This window comes from Pangasianodon hypophthalmus, chromosome 11 (assembly GCF_027358585.1).
Source record: "Pangasianodon hypophthalmus isolate fPanHyp1 chromosome 11, fPanHyp1.pri, whole genome shotgun sequence".
NCBI lineage: Eukaryota > Metazoa > Chordata > Actinopteri > Siluriformes > Pangasiidae > Pangasianodon > Pangasianodon hypophthalmus.
The window spans coordinates 25,376,372-25,401,760 of record NC_069720.1 but is presented as its reverse complement, the minus strand read 5'-3'; the positions used below and the strand labels follow the sequence as shown (position 1 = coordinate 25,401,760).

General features: G+C 39.4%; 1 protein-coding gene across 1 annotated transcript in view; it reads right to left on the bottom strand.

The window, feature by feature from the left end:
* Nucleotides 1-3,180: 3,180 nt before the first annotated feature.
* The window catches only part of p3h2 (prolyl 3-hydroxylase 2), a 47,588-nt gene continuing 25,379 nt past the window's right edge, over nt 3,181-25,389 (bottom strand). The window contains exons 3-15 of the mRNA XM_053238127.1: nt 21,391-21,576; nt 19,450-19,581; nt 16,860-16,987; nt 14,325-14,414; nt 12,980-13,020; nt 12,805-12,896; nt 12,088-12,215; nt 11,008-11,103; nt 9,852-10,002; nt 5,379-5,496; nt 5,040-5,115; nt 4,820-4,960; nt 3,181-3,998 (exon numbers count right to left, since the gene is read on the bottom strand). Of these exons, the coding sequence (XP_053094102.1) occupies nt 3,915-3,998; nt 4,820-4,960; nt 5,040-5,115; nt 5,379-5,496; nt 9,852-10,002; nt 11,008-11,103; nt 12,088-12,215; nt 12,805-12,896; nt 12,980-13,020; nt 14,325-14,414; nt 16,860-16,987; nt 19,450-19,581; nt 21,391-21,576 (1,463 nt within the window). The 3' untranslated portion in view covers nt 3,181-3,914. The remainder of the gene's footprint in view (nt 3,999-4,819; nt 4,961-5,039; nt 5,116-5,378; nt 5,497-9,851; nt 10,003-11,007; nt 11,104-12,087; nt 12,216-12,804; nt 12,897-12,979; nt 13,021-14,324; nt 14,415-16,859; nt 16,988-19,449; nt 19,582-21,390; nt 21,577-25,389) is intronic.

Sequence of the window (25,389 nt, the reverse complement as noted above, 5' to 3'; positions counted from 1 at the left end):
TGACGAAATGTCTGAATTCAAACTCACACAAGTCAAACATATGCGTGATGACCTGGAAAAAAAAAAAACACCTTCACGTGGTCAAATTTGGTCAAAAAGTTATATAGTTCTGAAGACTACAAGTTTTCCTGAACTGACCTGTTTCTATTTTGCACAGTTAGTCATGGGAAAAAGAAAGTACACCCTCCTTCAATTCTATTCAATTCAATTTCTATAAACAAACAAATAACATCAGGTGACAACAACAACAACAACAACAAAAAAAACTGAATTCAATATGTAGTACCTTTCTCAAAAAATAAACCAACATTCAGAAACCAAGTAGAAAAAAATGCATGTGCATTGTTTAAGCAGTTTCAGTGACTGTTTGCCACGAGTCTATCATGCATCCATGCGCCTCCCCGATGCCATGCTGGAAAAGCAGAAGGGCATGTGGCATAAAAAGCTGATGTTGGCATGCAGCACACTAGCGAGTATATGGTACATTGCAGCTTGAAACAGACCAGACCAGTCATTTATCAGCTTTAATGAAGTGTCACAAAGCATTAAAAGAGCTGTCATTGCTTCTAGTAACAATTCTCTTAGTGCAGCCCAGGAGGTAGGTACAAGGTGCGTCAAATGACATGTAAGGGAAAAAGATATTTCTTCATCTGCATTCATGTATTGTTGCGCAATCATTTTCTTTACTGAAAAATGTAATCTGTGTTTAGACAGCGAAGCCCCTTAAAACACGATTATTTCCATGATATTTCCAGGTACCACTTTAACAAAAAAACCCTTTCACACATTCACTTTAACAGCTATTAACTGGGGCAATATTAAAGAGAGTTGAGATGAAGAAACAAAATAGTAAGTATAGAATCAGTTTCAGCTGGCCTGACACAAAGGAAACACAGTGTCAAAAACAGGTCAACCACATAAAGGCCAAATGAGAAACAAAATTACATAGCTCCCACTGCTGCACATGAAACTCAGAGACACATGTGATTTACTGGTGAGACCAATTCCAAAAGATATGTTTGGTGCAAAAAAAAAAGCACCAAAACGAACACCATACCACGGTGAAGCATGGTGGTGGCAGCATCATGTGTTAGTGCTGCTTTTCTTCAGCCAGAACTGGGGCTTTTATCAAGGTGGAGGGAATCATGAATATCTACAGATACCAGCCGATTTTAGTGCAAAACATTCAGGTGTTTGCTAGTAAGCTGAAGTTGAAAAAGACCCAAAGCGTACATCCAAATCAACAAAGGAATGGCTTAACCAAAAGAAGATCGATGTTTCTGAATGATCTAGCCAGAGCCCAGACCTGAATCCAAATAAAAATCTGTGGGGTGATCTGAAGCGAGCTGTGCACAGGAGACGCCCTTACAATCTGACGGATATAGCATGTTTTTGCAAGAAAAAGTGGGAAAATATTGCGAAGTCAATACGTGCCACGCTGATAGACTCTTATCCAAAAAGACTGAGTGGCGTAATACAATCAAAAGGTGCTTCAACAAATTAGTTTAGGGTTGTGCACACTTATAGTTAACCAGGTTATTCTAAGTTTTTCATTTTTCCTTTTTTTTTTCCCTAAAAAGTTTATATGTTGTAATTTCACAGTGAGGGTGGAAAAAGTTCTGACATGATTTATCTTGGTTTCATTTTTTTTACATCATAAAAACCTGCCATTTTAACAAGGGTGTGTAGACATTTTATATCCATTATGTATTTCTGCTCTTGAAGTCTTCTTTGAACAGTGGATTGTGATACCTTCACTCCTGCCTTGTGAAAGATGTTGGTGATGTTATTGACTATCGTTTTGGGGTTTTTCTTCACAGCTCTCACAATGTTTCTGTCACCAACTACTGTAGTTTTCCTTGGCTGACCTGTTTGATGTCTGGTTCTTAGTACACCAGTGGTTTCTTTTTTTTCAGGACATTCCAAATTGTTGTATTGGCTATTCCATTTCCCCTCTTTTCTCAGCTTCAAAATTGTTTTTCCCTTATAGTCAGCTTTCTGGACTTCATGTTGGTTTATCCTTTTTAACAATAAATCCAGTCTTAACAGGCAAAACCCAGGGTTCAAGCCAGGAGTAGATATTCAGAGCTATTAATTGTTTAAACTATCAATCTATCAGGACACACCTGAGCAACAAGAAACACCTGTCAGTCACATGTTCCAATATTTTTGATCACTTGAAAAATGGGTGGGTTCAAAAAAAGGTGCCATGTTCTAAATTGTTTAATACATCTAGATGTAAATATCAGCAAATGAAAGCTGAAATTCTCATCTGTCCTCTCATATTCATCATTCAAAATGAAATTTCCTCAGTGTATAGTAAACCAATAGAATTTTCCTGTATGAACTATGCTGTAGTTTACCATGTAGCTTAACTAAATATAGAGAAACCAAAACAGGAGAATATTTTTGTGCTCTATCTGTATTTTACCTCTTAATTGTGTTCTTTTAAACTTGATGCAATTGCCATTCAGAAAATAATATGATTGTGATCCAATCTTAAGCTTCCATTGCATGTAGTGCTTCTGCAGTTCTTTTCATAAAGTAGTCCTTCATCTTTCATTAAGTTAAATACATTTAGGAAACTGCTATATCCATGTTTGCCAGCTGGTGAGTTGCTGGTAGAAATGAAAGATTCTTAATTACTCAGAAAAGAAATAACATTTTAGCTATGTATGGATTTTTAAGCTGGGAAAATTTAAATGTAATTCTCAAATGTAGTTTTTAAAATCCTAAATACTCTTCAGTGCCTGTGGAACTTGCATTTAAAACCACATATAGATCAATTAGGGCTAAAGAGGTGATGTGTAATATCTTTAAGGAAATTTTGGTCAACCTGCAGTTCTTTGTGCATTACATGGGATGAAATAGGAATGAAAATGAAAACTCTGGTTGCTGGAAAGTCCGGAGTGTCATCATGATGTATATTTGTATATAGCATAATGCTCATATAAATTAGTGTTAAGATTTTATCATGGATGTGTTTCTGGTGTGTTTAGTATTTTATGCATTAGTTTTGTGTTATGTAACCATGTTGCTGTGTGGATTTGTTGTTCTTCTTCTTTTTCTTTTTTTGCTGCTCAGGAAAAGCAGGTAAAAAATAAAATTGACACATTTACATCTTAGAAATTCTGAGGTTGATTAATTGCTCCTGTTAAATAAAGAAATAAGTAAAGTAACTAAAGTAAAATTCTGTCTATTAACCAAAATAAGTTGCAAATGAAAGTCGAATGGAAACACAGCACATATTTTAAATCTTTAATTTAAAATACATTATAGTTACAAATATTATCTTGTGTCAGTGTGTGGCCATGCGCCTTATCAAAAATAACGTGAATGATTGAGTCTAAACTAAACTCATACACCATATTTAAAAGACAGTGCAAATGGCACCCAACTGGAGGGAAAACCAGAACCATGAACCATGATAAGCCACATTTTAGACAAACTTCCTTGAAACAGGAACAAACCACATGATTTCATTCTTGTAAAAGAAAATACAGTGCTCCAATGATTGATGGTAACAGACTGAAAAAAGGTAAAAAGGTTTGTTGTAAGGCATGTGCAGTAAAGACAAAAAAACCCTGCAAATCCTGATACTAATACTAAAATTTTTTTCTCTTAATGTACCTCAGCAATTCTATAACCCCACAAAAACTTATCTACAATATAGATTATCTTGTACAGTATCTCTGCATTATCAATGATGCACCAGCACTTTAAAGGTGATATTGGAATGACCAAAATGTAACCTGCACAAAAACTCTGAATCACAGAAACACAATGCAACAATAAACAATATAAAAATAAAATAGTTTTAAAAATAAAATAATCACATAAGACAAAATAAATAGCAAGTGTTCTCAATGAAATGGTTTCTCTGAATCTCAGACTTGCTCTCATGGGATCTTGGACTATAACTCATCTTTCTGGTTGATGTGATCCCACAGGTGCTGGTTTTCGAGAGCTTGAATCACTTCGTCAGCCTGAAGCCTCTCCTAAAGAAAATAAGATTTTGAAAACATAACTCAAGGAAGTGATTTTCTGTAGCATGCACTCCACTTTATCCTGTGCTGCACTATGATTGGTTTGCTTCTTTCTGAAAGGGTGTTGTATGTTGTAGATATTTTAGCCAATCCAGATTTCCCCTACTTCAGAGCAATAAATAATGACTGACATGATACAGAAAGTAATTGTGCTTTTGTGCAATTGTGCAAAAATGCAATTGTGCTTTGAAATGTAGAGGACTAAAAGTATAAAGTCTGCAAATGTGGAAATATTTCTAATAAGGTACAGGTACCTGAAAAGTAAATAACATGTACTTTGTTACTGCCCACTACTGGTTTTTGGACAGTGGGACTAAAGAGGAAAACCTGGAGAAAACCCATACGAACATGGGGAGATCATGTGCAATTCCATGGAGGGGGATTTTACAATGTGTTTGGGTTTGTTTTAGTTTTGAAACAAATGCTGAAAAAAGCTTGGAAGGTATCAGCCCTTTTCAAAAACACTGTTAAAATGTAACTGTCATAAGGTAAAGTGGATGTTACATGAGATCCCAACTGGGAATTCCAAGCTGAATGACCATCCTACTGCACTTTTATAGCACTGATAGTTTATATCAGGGAAGTTGAGTGAAATGTTATCAAATGCCTGCAGCACTGCTCTCCCCTCAGCAGATGTCTTTTGACAATTTTTTACATGCCATTACATTTCACTTATCCAGACTGAAATACTGTCTAATCATGTTACCAAAGTGCTCATAGCACACGCAAAATCTGATGTGTTGTGACTTAATTAATGTGACAGCAGTACTCACTAGCTCTCTATAGAGGGGATCTAGGGTGAACCAGAGTGCCACAGCGCAACGCTGCCCTCTTGTGACTGCACGCACACCATGTGGGTTCTCACCACCCGAGGAAAAACCCACCATCCGCCCACACCTCGGCTTCACTGAAGCCTGAAACAGAAAATATTATTACAGACAGAAAAAACCCTTCCAGTAAGTAAACCAAGTAAAGGTTTCATAATTTTCATACCGTGATGGTTTTGGCATCCATTTTAGTAAATATGAATTCGCCACCTTCAAAATCCCCATTGAGGTAAAGAAGGGCACTACATGAGACAAAGAAAATTTCTTTACATGATTTATAAAGTGAAAAGAATGCAAACATCTTGAATGGCTAAATGAAGTCTGGATTTGTTGTTGTTGTTTAAATGTATTTTATGTTTTTTTATGAAGTCATGAAACTCCGATTAAACACAGATTAGTGATGAAACACGTTTAAGAGTAGTCCTGTTGTTTTGACTGACTCGTACTAGACATTATTATGAAATGTAATAAAGCAATACCATGCAAGTGTCAAACCAGTTCCAACCTATAGTCTCTGTATGTGTAAGCAGGAGGTTCTTTCCAGCATTCATTGGCTTCAGGGTCTAGAAGACAGTTATCAGCATGGATCGGGTGGCTAAGGTCATTCCTGTGCTCCTGCTGATCTATTGTGAAAAAAAAATCCAGTTAAGACAGTTAGCCTTAGGTAATAGTCACTGTTCTAGTAAAATCAGTAAAACGAGCCTAATTAATCTTAATAAAAGATTAGTCAAAATTGATCAAAAATGTGAAGTTCAACAATACTTCACATAAATAAAAATAAAAAATTTTTTTACTCCTTGAACCCACCTCCTATTCCCACCCATGTACACAAAGCCACGCCCCCAGAACGTGTGGTCTGAAAGTGAGATGCTGCAATCCACTGTACTCAGAACTCCGAAAGTTCCAAGCTGATTTTTCCGAGTTCCGATCTAAACACATTCCAGTTCTCAGAAAAACCCGGATGCCCAGAGAAAGATCATACTCATAGGGCTAGTTTGAAACTGATAAACATTTTTTTTTTTTCAATGCTAAAATTGAAAATATCAGGCTAGAAATTCAGACTATTAATTTAAAACCGGACAGTTCTATAACTAACCCTGTAGATGATAATATGATAATATTAGATAAACAACTACAACGCTTTAGTCCCCTTGAAGAGACTGAACTAATTTCACTAATTTCATCATCAAAATCATCAACCTGTATGCTAGATCCTTTACCTACTTGTTTCCTCAAACAGATAATTCCTGAAACAATCAAACCTCTTTTAAAGATAATCAATTCTTCCCTTAGCATTGGCTATGTACCTAAATCTTTTAAATTAGCAGTTATCAAGCCCCTGATTAAAAAACCTGACCTCAATCCCTGTCAACTGTCCAACTACAGGCCAATATCAAACCTCCCCTTTATTTCCAAGGTCCTTGAAAAGGTTGTAGCACAGCAGCTATGCTCATACTTACATAGGAATAACATTCATGAAATGTATCAGTCAGGATTTAGGCCTCATCATAGCACAGAGACAGCACTGGTAAAAGTTGTAAATGACTTACTACTGGCCTCTGATCAGGGTTGTGTCTCCTTGCTGGTGCTGCTTGACCTTAGTGCAGCTTTTGATACCATTGATCATGCTATTCTCCTCAATAGACTAGAAAATGTAGTAGGCATTAAGGGAACAGCCCTTTCCTGGCTCAGGTCTTATTTGACTGATCGTTATCAGTTTGTAAACGTAAATGGTGACTTCTCTTCTCATGCTAAGGTAAAGTTTGGTGTTCCGCAAGGCTCTGTTTTAGGCCCACTGCTCTTTTCTTTATATATGCTACCTCTGGGCAAAATTATTCGTAAGCATGGTATTAGCTTCCACTGTTACGCTGATGACACACAGTTGTATGTTTCAGCAAAGCCAGATGACAGACACCAGCTTAATAAAGTTGAGGAATGTGTAAAAGACATTAGAAACTGGATGCTTATTAACTTTCTCTTACTTAATTCTGACAAGACAGAAGTACTTGTACTAGGACCACATGCAGCTAGAAGTAAGCTTTCTGATTACATAATAACTCTGGATGACCTTTCTGTTTCATCATGTGCAGCAGTAAAAGACCTTGGTGTGATTATCGACTCTAGTCTTTCTTTTGAAGCTCATGTAGATAATATAACTAGGATTGCTTTCTTTCATCTCAGAAATATTGCTAAAATAAGAAATATATTGTCGCTACACGATGCAGAAAAATTAGTTCATGCTTTTGTTACCTCTAGGTTGGATTATTGTAATGCCTTACTGTCTGGATGTTCCAGTAGATGCATAAACAAGCTCCAGTTAGTCCAGAATGCAGCAGCGAGAGTCCTTACTAGAACCAGAAGATATGACCACATCACCCCTATCTTATCCACACTGCATTGGCTCCCAATCAAATTTCGTATTGATTATAAAATACTACTATTGACCTATAAAGCACTAAATGGTCTCGCGCCACAGTACCTGAGCGAACTTTTGGTCTTTTATGATCCGTCACGCCTACTCAGATCAAAAGATGCAGGCTATTTGTTGGTACCTCGAATAATGCGGGCTACAGCTGGGGGTAGAGCTTTCTCATACAAAGCCCCACAGTTATGGAACAGCCTTCCACTTAGTGTTCGGGGCTCAGACACAGTCTCAGTGTTTAAGTCTAGGCTGAAAACATATTTGTTTAGTCAAGCCTTTTGTGAATAGTTTTCTTAGGTACAGGGGCAGGTCTGGAGGGTTTCACAGGCATAGAGTGTTGTGGTGAAATGGGATGTTTGGATGCTGTCGCCCCCCCACTCTCACACGTTCACTCAGGTTTGTCGACGGTGGAGTGGCTGGCTGCCTTATGTCCCAGGGTGCCCTCATGTCTGTGTTAGCTTCTGGCTCTCCCTTTCAGTTATGCTGTCATAGCTAGTCTTGCCGGAGTCCCTGCTTGCACTCTGCATGCAAAGTACATCGTGCTTAACCATTAGAGGACAAAAGCTCACCTAACAATCTCTTCCTTTCTCTCCATCTCTCTCTCTCCCTCACTCTCTGTCGAGCTACACATGCTACTTCTGAGATGCCAATGATGCCAGTGATCCTGACCCCTTCTGCTCCTCCTCGCTGCCTGACCCATCCTGATGCCCTACTTCTGGTTGGAGTTCTCATCGGTTGAGTTCGCTCGCTGCTGCTGGGGGTGGCCCCATATGGACTGCCTGAAGAACTGTTTGGATTGCTGGGGATGGTGCCACCTGGGGGCTGTGGAGATGGCTTGGGGATCACATATGGGGAGCTGTACTGTAATGGCTTGGGACTGCGATTGCTGTAGTGGCTTTGGGGCTGCAGTTGCCACGAGCAGCTTCGTACTCAGGACTCCATCAGTGGACAGTGGATAGATTTTAACCAGCCGGACCTCTTGCAAATACTGCGATGAATTTATTGGTTGCACAATTGCACTATTTGTCCATATAGTACACAATAGAAGGGATTTATTTATAATTGCACTATCCGTTGCGCCCAGATGAGGATGGGTTCCCTTTTGAGCCTGGTTCCTCTCAAGGTTTCTTCCTCATATCATCTCGGGGAGTTTTTCCTTGCCACCGTCGCCACTGGCTTGCTCATTAGGGATAAATTCACAGTGATAAATTTAAATATTTACAATATATTTTTGTGAATCCATTTATTTCTGTAAAGCTGCTTTGTGACAATGTCCATTGTTAAAAGCGCTATACAAATAAAATTGAATTGAATTGAATTGAATAAAGAAGATCTACATGAATTATTTCTGTGCGAGTCGTGAAGAGAAGCGACATATAAGGTAACTGTCTTTTTCATCTTTGCCCATAAATATTAGCATTCACATATCATGTAAAATCAAGTTTCTTCAAATAGAAAATGAGGAAATCTGTTTCCCACTGACTGTGTGCCCCACCATTTTGTTAATGACATTAGGTGTGTCAGGCAAATTGGATGTTGCCCGAGATCCCTACTGGGAATTCCAAGCTGAATGACCGTTCCATTGCACTTTTCCGTGTGGGAGGTCTAGTTTTTCTGAGTTCCTAATACAATGGATTGCAGCATTAGCACGGCCAAGGATTAACACAACATCAATTTCAAGCAATGACCAGGGTATGCTGTTTATTAAGGGCATTGCCTTTCTTCATGATCAAGATCATAAAAGTACCTAAAGTTGTTAACAGTGTATAGTGAGGCTCTAGACTTTATATCAGGGATGTTAAGCATCAAATGCCTGCAGCCCTGCTCTCCCATCGGCAGATGTCTTTTGACAATTTTTTTTTTTACATGCCATTACATTTCACTTACCCAGAGTGACTTATTATTTAATCCTGTTACAGAGGCATTTTTGCCAGAGCAGACAACAAATTCCCATGTCTCCCAGTTTTAGCATTTTTGCATGTCCTATGCTGTTGCACGCTAGGCCATTCAACTGCTTGCGTGCGTAGTTATAACACTATAAACACGTGACATTCAGCACAGTGACTGATTTATGAGCCTTTTCTGTCCTGTTTTTCTTTGCAATGAACTCTCATGGATATTTTTAACTGTCACTATCAGTGTTGGCTAGTTAGCATCATTAGATAACTAGCAGCTAACTGTGTTAACTAGCTAACACCAATAGTGAAAGCTGAAAAACCCCTGCGCACCTACCAATTTACTGCTGTGAGAATGGTCAAGAGTGACTTCGCTGTCCTGTGTTTTCTTTTTAATGAGCTATCATGAGCTTTTAAGCTCATTGCTATTAGTAAGTTCACATAACTTAATTAGCTAGTATTACATACATTTCTATGTATTTGGTTCATTCAAAGGGCACTTAGGAGTGTTTATGAAATGACTGTCAGGAGGCCCATGTTAACACAAACAAGCACACCAGACTGAACAGATTTTCTCAGCCTCATAATACCTGATGCCATGGCTTGTTTTTTTGTAGTTTTGTTTTTCTATTTACAGTAATAGTGATTTAGTGTAACACACCTGGGACAGCTGTTCTGCACACTAGATGAGTGTATGAGAAATGTAGAGTGGAATTCAGCATGAAATAGGATTCAATTATCTTCCTGGCCTTCTCGCTGACATCGTAGAAGAGACGGGCACTTCTTAAAGGAACACGGCCTTCATAACCATACTGTAAATCACAACAGTTTCAAAAATAGAGGTGATATTGGATAAAGCAGTGGTTCTAGTTTTTGCAGCCAAGGAATCACTTCAAGTGTAAAAAAACATGACACCAGTACAGGCACATAGGCAACCATCATATGTACTTAAGTAAATTTGAAAAGTTTTTTCTCTTGAACACTTTTGTTTTTAGTCTTAACCAGTGGCAGATCATCCATGGGGCAGGTGAAGCAGAACCCCACCACACACACACACACACACACACACACACACACACACACACACACATATATATATATATATAGATAGATAGATAGATAGATAGATTCTTCTTCCATTGCTCCAGACTCACGTGCCCATTGTAGGTACTTGTGGCAGTGGACAGGGGTCAGCATGGGCACTCTGACTGGTCTGTGGCTACGCAGCCCCATACACAGCAAGCAGTGATGCACTGTGTGCTCTGACACCTTTCTATCATAACCAGCATTAACTTTAACTCTTAGAAGCTCTTCTGTGGGATTGGACCAGATGGGCTAGCCTTCGCTCTCTACGCTCATCAATAAGCCTTGGGCTCCCATGACCCTGTCGCTGCTTCACCGGTCGTCCTTCCTTGGACCACTTTTGGTAGGTACTAACCACTGCATACTGGGAACACCTCACAAGACCTGCTGTTTTGGAGATGCTCTGACTCGGTCATCACAATTTGGCCGTTGTCAAAGTCACTCAGATCGTTATGCTTTCCCATTTTTCCTGCTTCCAACACATCAACTTCGAGAACTGACTGACTTTTCACTTGCTGCCTAATATATCCCACCCCTTGAGAGGTGCCATTGTAACGAGATAATCAATGTTATTCACTTCAGCCGTCAGTGGTTCTAATGTTCTAATGCTGATCGGCGTTTGTGTGTGTGTGTGTGTGTGTGTGTGTGTGTGTGTGTGAGTGTGTGCACATATATGTATATGTTAATCCCCAGTGATCCACTAATTTTTTTGTTTGAGAGCAATTGGTAAATACCTTCAAAGTTTTGAGCACAGTTGTCCCTTCAAATTTTTCATTTGGTGTGTGAGGGGACATCTTTCCTCTGTAGCCATCTCCAGCACTTGTCGTAATCTAACATTGGAGATAAAATATAAAACAATAATAATTGCAAAACTCTCCTCTGGTAACTTGCAGAAAACATGGATACCCACTTGAGCTAATCTTTTTTTTTACTGTTTAATACTGTCACCAGGGGCAAAATATAAGTTAGTAAGAATGACAAGTGATAAAAAATGTATCTGACTGAAATTAGTAGGAGTAACAGAAAGAACTGTGAGATTGAAGCTATATTTTACCCAGTGTAAGAACAAGTTTAATGCCTTCCACAAGCAGGAAGTAGTAAGCAGGTCAGTATGGTTAGGTACATTCAAGAGAAAAAATACTGATTTGTCTAGATTCTTTTTGGGGTCTGAAATCAATACAGTTGTATTCTGCTGAGAAAATTAGTTAGTTGGTTTAGATGCACCAATCATTAGTAAAATTATTTATTTACAGCTATCATTGTTTTTGTTTCCAAAGTTACTATACCATACTTGGCACCTCTGAAGAGAAACAATACATAGTCTCGGTGAGGGAGTGGTTGTAAAAAAAAATAAAAAAATCAGAACATTTTTGAAATAGTCCTTTCACAAATCTGTCTAACTGGAGTGAGCTAATATACGTGGTTTTACGGCAACCATTAGGCACTTAACTAATTATCATTACCATTAAACTTATTTGTAATTTGTTAGGTTTACACATCATTGTAGGTCTATTTAATCTTTTTTTGTTTGTTTTCTAGATTTTCTAGATTTTATTTCACATTAATGAACTCAAAATATTCTTCATGTACACTGGCAGGAAGCAAAGGTGCCATATCTTACAAAGGAGATTACTAATGTGAGATGGGGAAGGGGCGGGGCTTCCAGGGTGTCAGTTAATACCGTAGTTCAAAACACCTATGCAACTGTGAATCATTCTACATTCACATGTCAACTGGCTGATCTAGATTTTTTGGGTGATCTACACATGTGTGTGTGTGTGTGTGTGTGTGTGTGTGTGTGATGAAGGACATACATGTGCCAGATGCCTCAGCTCAGAACACTCATCTTCAGAAATGACATCGTCAAAGAGAACCCTCTGTGTTCCGTTAAGAGCAGCCGAGTTCTGCACCAGGCGAATATTGTCATACAACAAAGAGCCTCCTACGTAGATGCAACAGAGTTATAAATATATAATGTTAATGTTAGTATAATTACAGAAAATGTGTAACTTCTTGGCCTGGGTGGAAGAGTGGGAACATTTTTATTTTAATCTTTAATTTTAACTCTTTTATTTGTATATATAAATCATAGTGTAAGCACGCACATTGTATCCCACAAACAACCCTTTTATTTATTTCTATTGTATATGTGGCATACCTTCTGTATTTCTAATACATACAGGTCTGTCATTATAGCCACCATGCTAATATTCAAGAAGCTAATAGTTACAATACGAATGGGTATTGTGTCTCTTATTTTGTCACACTATAGGTGTCAGAAAGAGCCAAGCAGTGCTAGCATTGATTATTGTAATTTTCTTTGTTTAATCAGGTATATTGAGCTGTTATTCCATTAATATATTGTGACGTTAATGTACGTGTGTCCTCCTACAAACACCCGCTAGCTTGAAAAATCTTATCCCATCAAAAATCTCACCCCATAATGTAAAAACATTAATATTGTCACACGGGATGTTACTTACTCCAAACACTGCACTACATTTCAGACACACTGCAACACATCAGCCTACCCTCTTGAAGCTGCTGCATCATGACCATTGAGCTGTTCGTTTTCTTAGATATGGGCACATACTCCATCCCTCCGTTTGTTCCAGAGGGGATCCTGAAGAAAAAATGGAAAATATGAGCCTTTCGACTAGTAGTATTCATAGTGTTCAATTGGAACTAATAAACAGAATGAAATACCGGTTTTCATCATCTCTTCCACCCGAGCTTCTCCAGTAGTTCTTAAAAGAAAACATAAAAATAATCAGACTGAGGACGTATATTCCAAACAAGTGTGCATGCGTCATAGAAATAAATGTTTCCTAAATGTTTTATAAGTGCCTGCCACTGTTATACACTGGCCTTTGATCATCAAAGTTGCACAGAAATGAGCACAGATTAAAGCACACAGAATGAAATATAAATAAATAAATCAGCATCAGATGCATGAAATGGACAAACAGCAAATCCATTTCAGCTCTGTGGACCCAAGCTCCTGATCACTAGTCCTTACTTACTATTACCTATATGTATATTACATGCCCTAAATTTCCCTCATATACAATCTAATTCACAACACACCCTGTTTTATGTAGCAATAAACAAATAAAAGGAAAGCTTTCAGCAGACTACAGTTATCTAAGATCTGAGGAAGTAACGGTGGTTTACACTGGATGATTTTCAGCCTGATTTTGAGGTCTCAGATAAAAATCACAAAATAATTCTTTAGTTGTGAGTTGACATTGGCACTCTGAATTCACAATATAATGTCCTCAACAGCAGCTGATTTAGTGCCTAAATTTAGTGACCAAAGATGTTCAATGACAACGTTTTATCAGAAAATTTATGATTAAATTCTCAGAGTATGAACACTGCCACCAATAGGACAACAGAATAGACTGATGCCAAACTCACAGGACAGCTACAAATAGTGGCGATGATGAAATGTAAACAAAACTAATGTTAATTTTATTATTACCTCAAGCTCACTTTGAAGAATGTTTATCTTTATGTGAGCCTGGTTTCTGCACAAGCTGATTCCCGGATCACACTGATTAGTGACGTAAACGGAACAGAAATTTTCTTTAATTGCATGATTATTGTTAGAGGATCATCGTATAATCTGACATGGAACACACATTATCACACACACTGTTATAGATTTTAGCCAGCTTTTTTACTGGAATCATCTCACACAGCGTTATAAAGACTACTGAAATCACAGAGTGAAAAAAAAAAACGCCTTAAAGTGATTCGGTGAAGCTGATTTAGAGGTGTTCTGTTTTTTAGAAGAATGTTCTGTTTTTCAGAAGAATGTTCTGTTTTTCAGGCCTCCAAGAACTTGAAATATAGAAAAGATTGTTTTTCATTGCTTCCTTTTTACTGTAAAAAATAAATACAGACTGAAGAGCTAAGTGCTGGACATGATCACTAGGAACAGACATGGACATGCGCGTACACACACATACACACACACACACACACACACACTCACACACACACTCACAAGATATATGTAAGTAAACAGACCAAATTAAATTCTCACCTCCTCTATATAGGGCACACCCAAATTTTTACTGCCAATGAGGAGTAGCTCCAACTCTTTCTTGTGTCTCTTCAAATAGTGCACAGCTTCCTATAGACGAGGACGAGGAAAGTTTTACAATGCTGCATTATTCTCAACCAAGCAGTCCAAGCAATAGGATTAGGGAAAAGACAAGGTTACTGACAATGTCAATGACCATTACAATATGATCTAAATAAAAATGTAGTACTCTAGTAAACATTTACTGTGAAAATGCTCCAATAAATACTCCGAAGTGAAATTAGGTGTAGTTTTGAATACTCCTTTGGCAGTAAGAGGAAATGTGAATGTTATGAACGGAAAGCAGGTGGTAACACTTGTATTTTTGGAACAGTTTTACTCTTTCACAACAGCCATGAAACAAGAGCCCTGTGATATTTCAACATTTTCTGAAATCCACGAATCTTTGGCAGGCTACTGCTCCTGGGAATGAAGCATGCTTGTGATCCTAGGAAAGGGAAACACTGTGAATGAATGAAAAATGTAGCCACAGAATAAGCTAAAAGCATAGCATACTAGTTACTCTGGCCTGATTAGGAGGAAGTGAGATGCCGAGATTTTCTACATTATATGGCCAAAAGTTTGTGGACACCTGCCATTAAACTCAGACAGTATGTGCTTTTTGAACATCCCATTCCAGGTTTAGTCTCCCTTTCCTGTTATAATAAGCTCCACTCTTATGGGAAGGCTTTCCACTACATTTTGAAGCGTGGCTGTGGGGATTTGTGTTCATTCAGCTACAAGAGCATTAGTGAGATCAGGTGCTGATGTTGGTGAGGAGGTCTGGGGTTCAGTCGGTGTTCCAGTTCATGCTAAAGGTGTTCAGTGGAGTTGAGGTCAGGGCTCTGTGCAGGACACTCGAGTTCTTCCACTCCAACCTTCACACATCATGTCTGCAAGGAGCTCGCTTTGTGCACACTGTCATGCTTGAAAAGATTTTACAAAGACATTCTAGACAGTTGTGTGCTTTTAACTTTGTGCCAACAAAGGCCCACATATAGATGTGATTGTCAGGTGTCCACAACCAGTATTTGGCTATACAGTATATGCTGTATATGCATACAACACTGCGTGTGAGGCTTTATTTTCTATTATGATTATTATTTGTGGCTCTGCGAAATACGTGTGGTATTTAACAAGCAGTAATGTTGAACACAAGTCTGGGCATAATCAGTTATTTGGCAGTTGTGCTTATGGGAAAAAAACCTGCATATCTATACACCAATCAGCCATAACATTAAAACCACCTGCCTAATATTGTGTAGGTCCCCATGGTGCCACCAGAACAGCTCTGACCCGTCGAGGCATGGACTCCACAAGATCTCTGAAAGTGTGCTGTGGTATCTGGCTCCAAGACGTTAGCAGCAGATCCTTTAAGTCCTGTTAGTTGTGAGGTGGGGCCTCCATGGATCGGACTTGTTTGTCCAGCATATCCCACAGATGCTCGATCGGATTGAGATCTGGGGAATTTGGAGGCCAAGTCAACACCTTGAAATCTCTCTCATATTCCTGAACAATTTTTTTCAGTGTGGCAGGGCAGATTATCCTGCTGAAAGAGGCCACTGCCATTATGGAATACTGTTGCCATGAACTTTGTAATTTTTCTGCAACAATGTTTAGGTAGGTGGTACGTGTCAAAGTAACATCCACATGAACATCAGGACCCAAGGTTTCCCAGCAGAACATTGCCCAGAGCATCACACTGCCTCCGCCAGCTTGCCTTCTTCCCATAGTGCATTGTGGTTCCATCTCTTCCTCAGGTAAGCGACACACACACACACACACACACACACACACCCACATGCAAAAGAAAACGTGACTGATCAGACCAGGCCACCTTCTTCCATTGCTCCATGGTCAAGTTCTGATGCCTTCACTCCCCATGTGCATCAGTGAGCCTTGGGTGCCCATGACCCTGTCGCCGGTTCACTGGTTGTCTTTTCTTTTACCACTTTTGGTAGGTACTAACCACTGCATACCGGGAACACCCCACAAGGCCTGCTGGTTTGGAGATGCTCTGATCCAGTCGTCTACACATCACAATTTGGCCGTTGTCAAAGTCACTCAGATCCTTACGCTTGCCCATTTTTCCTGCTTCCAACACATCAACTTTGAGAATTGGCTGTTCACTTGTCTGTTCCATTGTAATGAGATAATCAATGTTATTCACTTCACCTGCCAGTGGTTTTAATGTTACGGCTGATCAGTGTAGCTTTTAGATTTAATTCAAAATGCCTTTTAATATATAAAACACATATTATTGAGGTATACAAACCCACAGCTTAAATGATGTGACATGTGACCAGTAATTTAATTGTACATGCTTAGTTTAAATAGTCCAAAGGCTTATTCTTGTGTAATATTGTATACAGTAAGTGATATAAAATACAAGTAGAAATATAAATAAAACGGCTTTATACATAACGTCCAAGATATTAAATTGTCTAAATACCTCAATTGTGAATTATTATATCAAGAGTTTCATTCATAACTTACCTGGCGAGGCTGTCCCCCATGTCCCAGCATTTCAGTGTAGTACTCCACATTTTCAGTCATGAACTCCTCTCCTTCATGGAACAGGAGATAACTCAGAGCACAGAATAAAGCCTGCTCCACATTGTTCACTAGAGAGAGACAGAAACAAAGATTTAACACACATCTTTCTTCTTTATTTTACCCAATATAACATTAATAACAGTTACAATTCAGTAAACTGAAGCCTTTTCATCATCTTTATTAATGTGACACAAAAGCTCCCATTTACATTTATGGCATTTAGCAGACACACTTAACCAGAGTGACTTACAATTATCTCATTTATACAACTGAGGGTTAAGGGCCTTGCTCAAGGGCCCAGGAGTGGCAGCTTGGGGGTGCTGGGATTTGAACTCTCAACCGTTCAATCAGAAGGCCAACATCTTAACCACTGAGCTCCCCACACACCACACACCACAAAAACCTTCTACATTATTCACCAGCCTGTAACATGCATATATTCCATTTAATTGCCCTGCTTTCAGGGCAATCAGCATAATTTTTGGATCAGTGCAACCCAAGACCCTGGTTCTTTCTTGTTTTCCGGATTGTTTGATTGGGACAGCTAACTTGGCTGTCCGGATCAAATAGATTAGCACATTAACACTTTTTTTTTCCCAAACTGCAAACCTATATTTTACACCTTCAATAAAGGTTGTGTTAGAAAACTCTCACACTGTAAAAACAAATGCCCACAAAACCTACGCTGTCCTGTAACTGCTGGATTTAGGTGTGCCACATCTCTGTTTTTAGCTATTGCCCTGTGAATAATTCTCCACTGTAGATCAGTTGTTTGCTTCTCTAAAGGAGGCTTATACAGGGACCAACCCCTGTCCCTCAGAGGGAGGTCTCCTCCAAACAGTTCCAGCTACATCGACAGGCGAAAACATTTCAAAGAGGCATGGTGTGCTACTTTCACACCCCTGTGGTACAGCACTTTCTCAGAAACTAAAAGTTTCCCAATTCTTGCATATGGAGATACACAACTGGCAGAGGCCTCTCCACTTCCTGTTCCTCACACAACACAGAAAAACTTTTACAACAGCAGGTTCTACTCCCACTGCCCATATTTGCACACATTCCCCCTGTATCAATTCCCTGTAAGTTCTTGGTCGAACCATCCAGATCTCTTCCAGCAGCTTTGACACTACTCTGGAGGATGGTGCACCCTTTCCTTCGGGGACGTGCTTGTATGTTTGCAGAAGACAGCATCCTTGTTTGGATTAGTGGGATATGGAGCAGTGGTTCTTCCATTACCTACTCTCCAGGGGTTTCCACAGATTTTTGCACTCTGAAATCTGTTTTCCATGTCTCAAGCATTGATTGATAAAAGGGACTTAGGTTGTTCCAGTTCCAGGACTAAACTTGTTCCAGTCTGATTAAAAACAGATGATTCTGTTCTCTGTAGAACATCCTTAGCTATTATAGTTCATGGTAGATTTCTTCTGAACAACAGGTTTTTAGCTGCCTGCAACCTAAAAGCTGGAACCCATTTTTTAATATCCACTAGACCTTTACCCCCTTCCTTGATCAGCAAGTACAGTACTGGATCTTGAGTCCAGTGCTTCAGAAAAACTGTAGTGCTTTCTTTTGTATGCCTGCTGTATACCTTCAAGCATTATCTCTAGTGGCTCTTCACTTCAATCCGCTGCCCCCTCATTTGGAAGCTAACGGCTAGTTCCAGGTACTTCCAAAGCATGGTGCTTTCGGCAGCCTGCTGTTTGTGTGGACATGCCGTTTGCTTATATCCTATATCCCTACATTTAACACACTGTAAACTTACTATAGTTGCACCATAAACTATTTTCTTTCATATTTAACTCCAAAGGAAATATCGAGAGTTTGCATTGGTGAATCCAAAAACATGCACCTGTTTTTGAAAGGGTGTTATGTGTTTTAAAGCCAGGTTTTACATCAAGTGCATTAATTCAATCTCCAAAATCTCATAAGGGATGAAAGGTGAGGAGATCATTATTCATGTTGACGGTGAGTAATCTGGAGTGACCTGAATAAAACTTTCCTTAATTACAAGACCACTCTCTATGAGCTTATTAACTAGATATTCTTCGGCAAGAAACACAACTATGGCTTTATTCATGCATGACATGATTGTCCTATAGTCAACTTTGTTTCCAAGTGGCTTGGGCACACATATTAGGCTGTGGCATATTGATAGGGACAGCGTCTGAGATGCCATTCCGCATTAAAAGGATCATACAAACATTTATCCTAAAGAACATGCTACAAAAAAACAGGCTGAAAAATAGCACTTTCACATGTCCACTTTCCTGCATGCACTGAGAGGGACTGAGAGTGAAAAACAGAAAGAGACAGAGAGAGAGAGAGTGAGAGAGTGAAAGAGAGAGAGCTTAGTATTCAAAACTCTCATTGTGTGTTAACATGCAATAAAATTTTAGTATTACGAGGCTGCCTGCATGGAAACACAGCATGGAAACACAGCACATATGTGCTTACATTCCACGTAAATGAGTACAGCAGCGCAGACAGTGAGCTGAGACAGTGGACATAACAAGCCAATGGCATACGTTACCCTGGAAATAAGCAAACTGCAGGTAATCATAGTGCAGCGGCAGATAGTTCTCCATTGGTGAGAGGCGGCCAGGGCGCGTAGCCAAATCTCTCACACACTCGTGCTTACAGTTCAGGACTTGCGTGTAATGATCTGTAAGGAACAATTCAACCCATTAGTGCTGAGCCACTAAGTTTTCTCAGGGCTTAGAGGCTTTCCACATGGTGCATTCCTGGCATGACATTTAGTGTTTCTGATCATACAGTTCAACACATAATGCAAACAAATCTATAAAACAATATTGTAAAAGTACCTAGCAAGTCAACAAGACACAGTTATCATGCTAATCTTAAGAGGTCTCTAAAAATTCCCCTGCATATTATCATATTATCAGTCAACTCAGTTTATTTCATTTTTCTCCAGTATGTAATCACCCAGAAGTGTATTTTATTTATAGTGATATTATACTATATATAGACTTTTGGTTAATTTCACAAACACAGCACTATCTAGCTCGACTCCCACTCAATTAAAGCCTGTGAGATCATCTCAGTGAGCTGAGCACATAAACCAGCTGCATGGTTTTAAGCACACATGTGCCACCACACAAGGCTCCGATCTGGGTTAATTAAAGAGCTAAAGAGCTAAAGAGCAGCAAGGCCATGCGGTACCACTGCTTCAACCAATTATTCTAATTATTATTATCAGTCAGTGTGAAGTCGCAGTAACCAAAACTAAAAAAAGCAAACACATTTGGAAGAAAGATGTTGATCTGTGTTTATCTTTTATTCTTTATGTTTTATATATTTCAATTCACTAGCACCAGTAGACCAGTAGCCTGGTCTGTATTCCCAGTGTCTGCTATTTAAGGCTGGGTAGTATGATGATATCATATCATTATTGTGATAAATTTTGTCTTTTCTGAAATACACTGTAATGATGGCCAAAAGTATCTGTTGCTAACATTACAATTTCCCTTCACTGGAACTAAGAGACTCAAACCTGTTCCAGCATGACAATGCCCCTGTGCACAAAGCGAGCTCCATGAAGACATGGTGTGTGAAGGTTGGAGTGGAAGAACTCGAGTGTCCTGCACAGAGCCCTGACCTCAACCCCACTGAACACCTTTGGGATGAACTGGAATGCTGGAATGCATGCCAGGCCTCCTTGTCTGACATCATTGCATAACCTCACTAATGCTCTTGTGGCTGAATAAGCACACATTCCTGTTCAAACAGCCACATTCCAAAATCTAGTGGAAAGCCTTCCCAGATGATTGGGGGATGTTAGAGCAGCAAAGAGGAAACCCATGTCATAGCAGTGGCTATTGTTTTGGAATGGGATTTTCAACAAGCACATATGGATGTGATGGTTAGCTGTCCACATACTTTTGGCCATATAGTGTATTGGGATATATTTTTATTATTTTTTTATTACAAACTGACTGAAAGCTGTTGACGTGATGTTAAATTTTGTTCTTAAACTTTTAAATTGTGTTCAGTGTTAAATATTTATTGAGTGAATAAATATTTATTTACTCAATAAAAAAAATACTTTAAATAAAAAAATAAAAATATATTTTATACATATTAAATAAATCATCTAATGGCAGTTTGCTTAGCAAACCTATATATTGTGATACATATTGTGTATCTTCGAAATTGCCTTTGAGAATTGTGAGCTTTTTGTCATACTGCCCAACCCTAATACTACTGTGGAATGATAATTCAAAAAAGGAAGTGTGCAACACTGTTACTGAGGAGCTAGGTGCCATTTCAGACACAGTGCGAGTAATTTCAGTAACTACTCTTAAAAGCACCTAGTATTAACAGTATGCCCATGTACCTTTAATAAAGAATGCAAGTAGTGCTAGATCAGATGATGATTGTTCAATATAGGACATTAGAACTATTATAAGCTGAGATCTTGAGTGCTGGCACAGGAGAATCTAAGTGTTTTTACCTGAGATGAGCTCAGAGAGGGTGTAGCGGTAGAGCACGTGATCGTGATCCCTGAAGCTCTGCGGCCCCTCGCATAGTACTCGACACTCTGTGTCTGCTTTGTAGTACTCAGTCAAAGCCTCCTCGAAGAGAGCCAAGGATGCTTCATAGTTGCCATTATCGTACAGTTGCACTGCAGCAGTGAAGGCTCTCTGAACATACAGGAAGTTTCCCCATCATCAATCCAATTACAGCTTTAAAAACTAGACAGAGTAAAATACTGGACATATGAGTTCACTCAAACCATAATTTATGCAGGATCTTTTGATCCAAAAGGGTGTTTCTCATCTATTTACCCATTGGCTAATTGTAAATCAAAAGAATTAACTGGCTTCTTCTCTTTGCCATTCATTTAACCAAGAGGATGAGAGATGGTGTCCTGTTTTAATCTAGGATCTAATGTAGAGCACTAGATCAAAATGGGGCCAATTTAAGTCTACAAACAACAAACAATTTGTTCATGCAATCTGTTGGCTTTGCTAGCTGGGTTGTTGAGAGCGGAAGACTTGTCTAGCTTGAGTTGGTTCGCAGGATTACTGTAGGGTGCAGCAGAAGACACCACCCTGCTCCCACTAACAGTGCTGTTGCTAGAGGGCAAACTTTCTGCTGGAATTTCTTCCCTTTTTATTGTTACACAAATGTCTTGAAAGAGACCTGTGCTTTTGTTTTTCCATTTTGGAATGGTCGCTGCAGCAGTGTGGAGTGTGAATATTGCTATGCCCTATTCAACAATAGTATATAAAACACAGTAGTAAAATAATTAACCAATTGGCTACAGCACTAACCTTGTGACAGAATGGTGCTCTTGCTCCAGTTAGTTAAGTTGCCATTTCGAGGGTAAAGTAGTCTGGAGCAAAATAACCTTTCTCTGAATTTGCATTTGGACGTATATATTTTTCACGCAAACTCAGTAGGGCTAACAGATACCATAAAGTCATGTTCTTAAAACCCCTTGTATTTCGCACTTTGAAAGAAATGCAAGAAAAGATGAGCCAGAATTTTTCAAGTGTCTTATTACTTCATGTGTCAGCCTAGAACTTCCTTTTAGCTCTGTCAAGATTTTACAGAGAGCTAAGGGAAGCATTAGCAGCCCCTAGTCCTGAGCTGCAGCAGCTGCTAGCTAAGCTAAAGATAATTTTCTGCTTCAACCCCCCCAGGTGCCCTGAATTTTTCAGAATAAGAATACACTTTATTTGCCAATATATTATGTGATGAGAGATGCATAGACATGTATCAGAATTTTTCTTGGTGTGACTGGTGCTGTGGACAGACTGTAGATCAGACTTTACAAGTGGATAGAAAATAACATATGTACATATATAAGTGCATTGTATGGACTGTAGTCATATTAGTCACATTCTCTGAGGTAGTGTGCAAACAGCAAGTACTGCGTGTTCAGCACAGGGAATCAGTTTTGGATATGTTATTGTAGTCTAGATATAATGTGTCTAATCAACAGACACTCCTCCACTGAGGAGTTGGTCCTATAGGCTAACTGCAATTGGACTCAGATGGGGTTCTTTTTTCTCTTCAAAAAACACCAGACACTCAAATAATTCATGATCACCAATGTACTGCCCACTGGGCAGTAATCATTGAGCCTGGAGATGTTTTGTGAACTGGAATAATTGTTGATAACTTAAAGCACCTGGGGATGTGAGGGAAAAGGCTCAGGAATGCACCTGGAAGTGTCTTGAAGGTGAGGGAAGGGGGGTGGACAGTTGTTAAGTGAGCATCGCAGGGTCACCATATGCTGTTCAAATCGGCAGTAGAATCTGTTGAAATTGGCTGTTTCTCCTTTTGTAGTTGGTGAGCACCAGACAGTTTGAGAGTCATTGTTATTGAACTGTCTCTACAGGTGGCAGTTGTAATTGTCTTTTGCTACCTTGTTGATGGCCTCCTTCAGCTTATTCTTTGCCTGACAATATTCCTCCCTGTCTCCATTTCTCTAAACCTTCTCCTTGATTTTACTTGGGTTCCTCAGTTCTTTGAAAATCAGGGTTTGCAGTTACCATAACTCACTTAAGGAAATCAGTTAAGGGGTGCTCAATACAGTCCACATAGACGTGGATGGGATTATTAATAGCAAGCCATTAGGTTATGTTTCTACCAGTGTGGCTGATCTAGACCCAGTCACCCCAAATCCCCTCCTCATGGGGCAGCATGATAGTCCTCTGCCACAAGAACTCACCAGAGGGTGAAGATGGAGACAATGTCAGTTACACACTGACCAATTCTAGTCAAGTTTCATAAGACACTACCACCCTGGGCTTAAATTATGGCAGTGGCGGGCGGGTTTTGAGGAGCTGTAATTGACCCTCTGCCTTGTGCTCTTTGGCTACACCTTCCCAGTTGAAACTGCTGCAAAGCATATTGGGTCACCTACAGTGTATTCAGAAAGCATTCGGACCTCTTTACTTGTTGCACATTTTATTGTGTTGTGGATTTAATTCTGAATGGATATAATTGCCATTTTTACCCATCAATCTACACTTAATCACCCATAATGATGAGGTGAAAACATTTTTAGCGATGTTCAAAAATTAAAATTAAAAATCAAAAACGGAAATCCTTTATTCACAAAAGTATTCAGATCCTTTGCTGTGGCACCCCAAATTGTGGTCAGGTGCATCCTGTTTGCTTTAATTATCCTTGAGATATACCTAGGACTCAACTGTAGTCCACCTGTTGCAATTTGAATTGATTGGACATAGTTTGGAAAGGCACACGTCAGGGTTTATAAGGGCCCACAATTTACACTGCATTGTCAGGACAAAAACCAAGCCATGAAGTCCAAGGAACTGTCTGTGGATCTCTCCAATCAAATTGTGGCAAGGCACAAATCAGGGCATGGTTATAAAACAATTTCTAAGGCTTTGAGTGTTTCCAGGACCAGTGCCCTCAATAATTTTGAAATGGACAAAGCTTGGCACACCCTTGAACTTTCCTAGAATTGGTCATCTACATTTACATTTACATTTATGGCATTTGGCAGATGCCCTTATCCAGAGCGACTTACAATAGTGCTTTGAAGTCTATCAAAAATACATTCTGATATTGGCTCGCTAGGTCACAAACTAGGAATACCATCAGTCCAAAACTCTGTTGGGGAGGTGCTTTTTTTTGTGAAAGTGCTAATTTAAGTATTTTATGAAGAGGTAAGTCTTTAGACGTCATTTGAAGACTGCCAGTGACTCAGCTGTTCGGACATCTAGGGGAAGTTCATTCCACCACCTTGGTGCCAGAACAGAGAAGAGTCTCGATGCATGCCTTCCTTGTACCCTGAGAGATGGTGGGACCAGTCGAGCAGTGCTAGCGGATCGGAGGGAGTGTGGTGGCACTCGAGGTGTGATAAGTGCTTTGAGATAAGTGGGTGCTGGTCCGTTTTTGGCTTTGTAGGCGAGCATCAGTGTTTTAAATCTGATGCGGGCAGCTACAGGAAGCCAGTGGAGGGCTTCATCTGGCCAAATTGGGCATCCAAGAAACATGGGCCTTGGAAAAACAGGCCCTGCACATCACCTGACTAATACCAGCCCATAATTAAACATGGTGGTGGCAGCATCATGCTATGGGAATGCTTGTCAGCGGCAGGGACAGGGAGGCTGGTAACAATTGAGGATGGATGAATGCAGCCAAATACAGGAACATCCTTGAAGAAAACTTCCTCCGTAGTGAATACTAACTTAGCCAAAGCCCAGACTTAAAAGCCATGGAACATCTGAGAAGAGACCTGAAGATGGTAGGTCACAGACGCTTGCCATCTAATGTGACGGAGCTTGAGAGGATCTGCCATGAAGAATGGGACAAACTGCCAAACCCCAGTGTGCAAAGCTTGTGGAGACATATCCAACAAGACTTGTAGCTGTAACTGCTGTCAAATTAAAGTACTGAATAAAGGGTCTGAATACTTTTGTGAATAAGAGATTTCAGTTTTTTGTTTTTAATTAATTTTCAAAAAAAT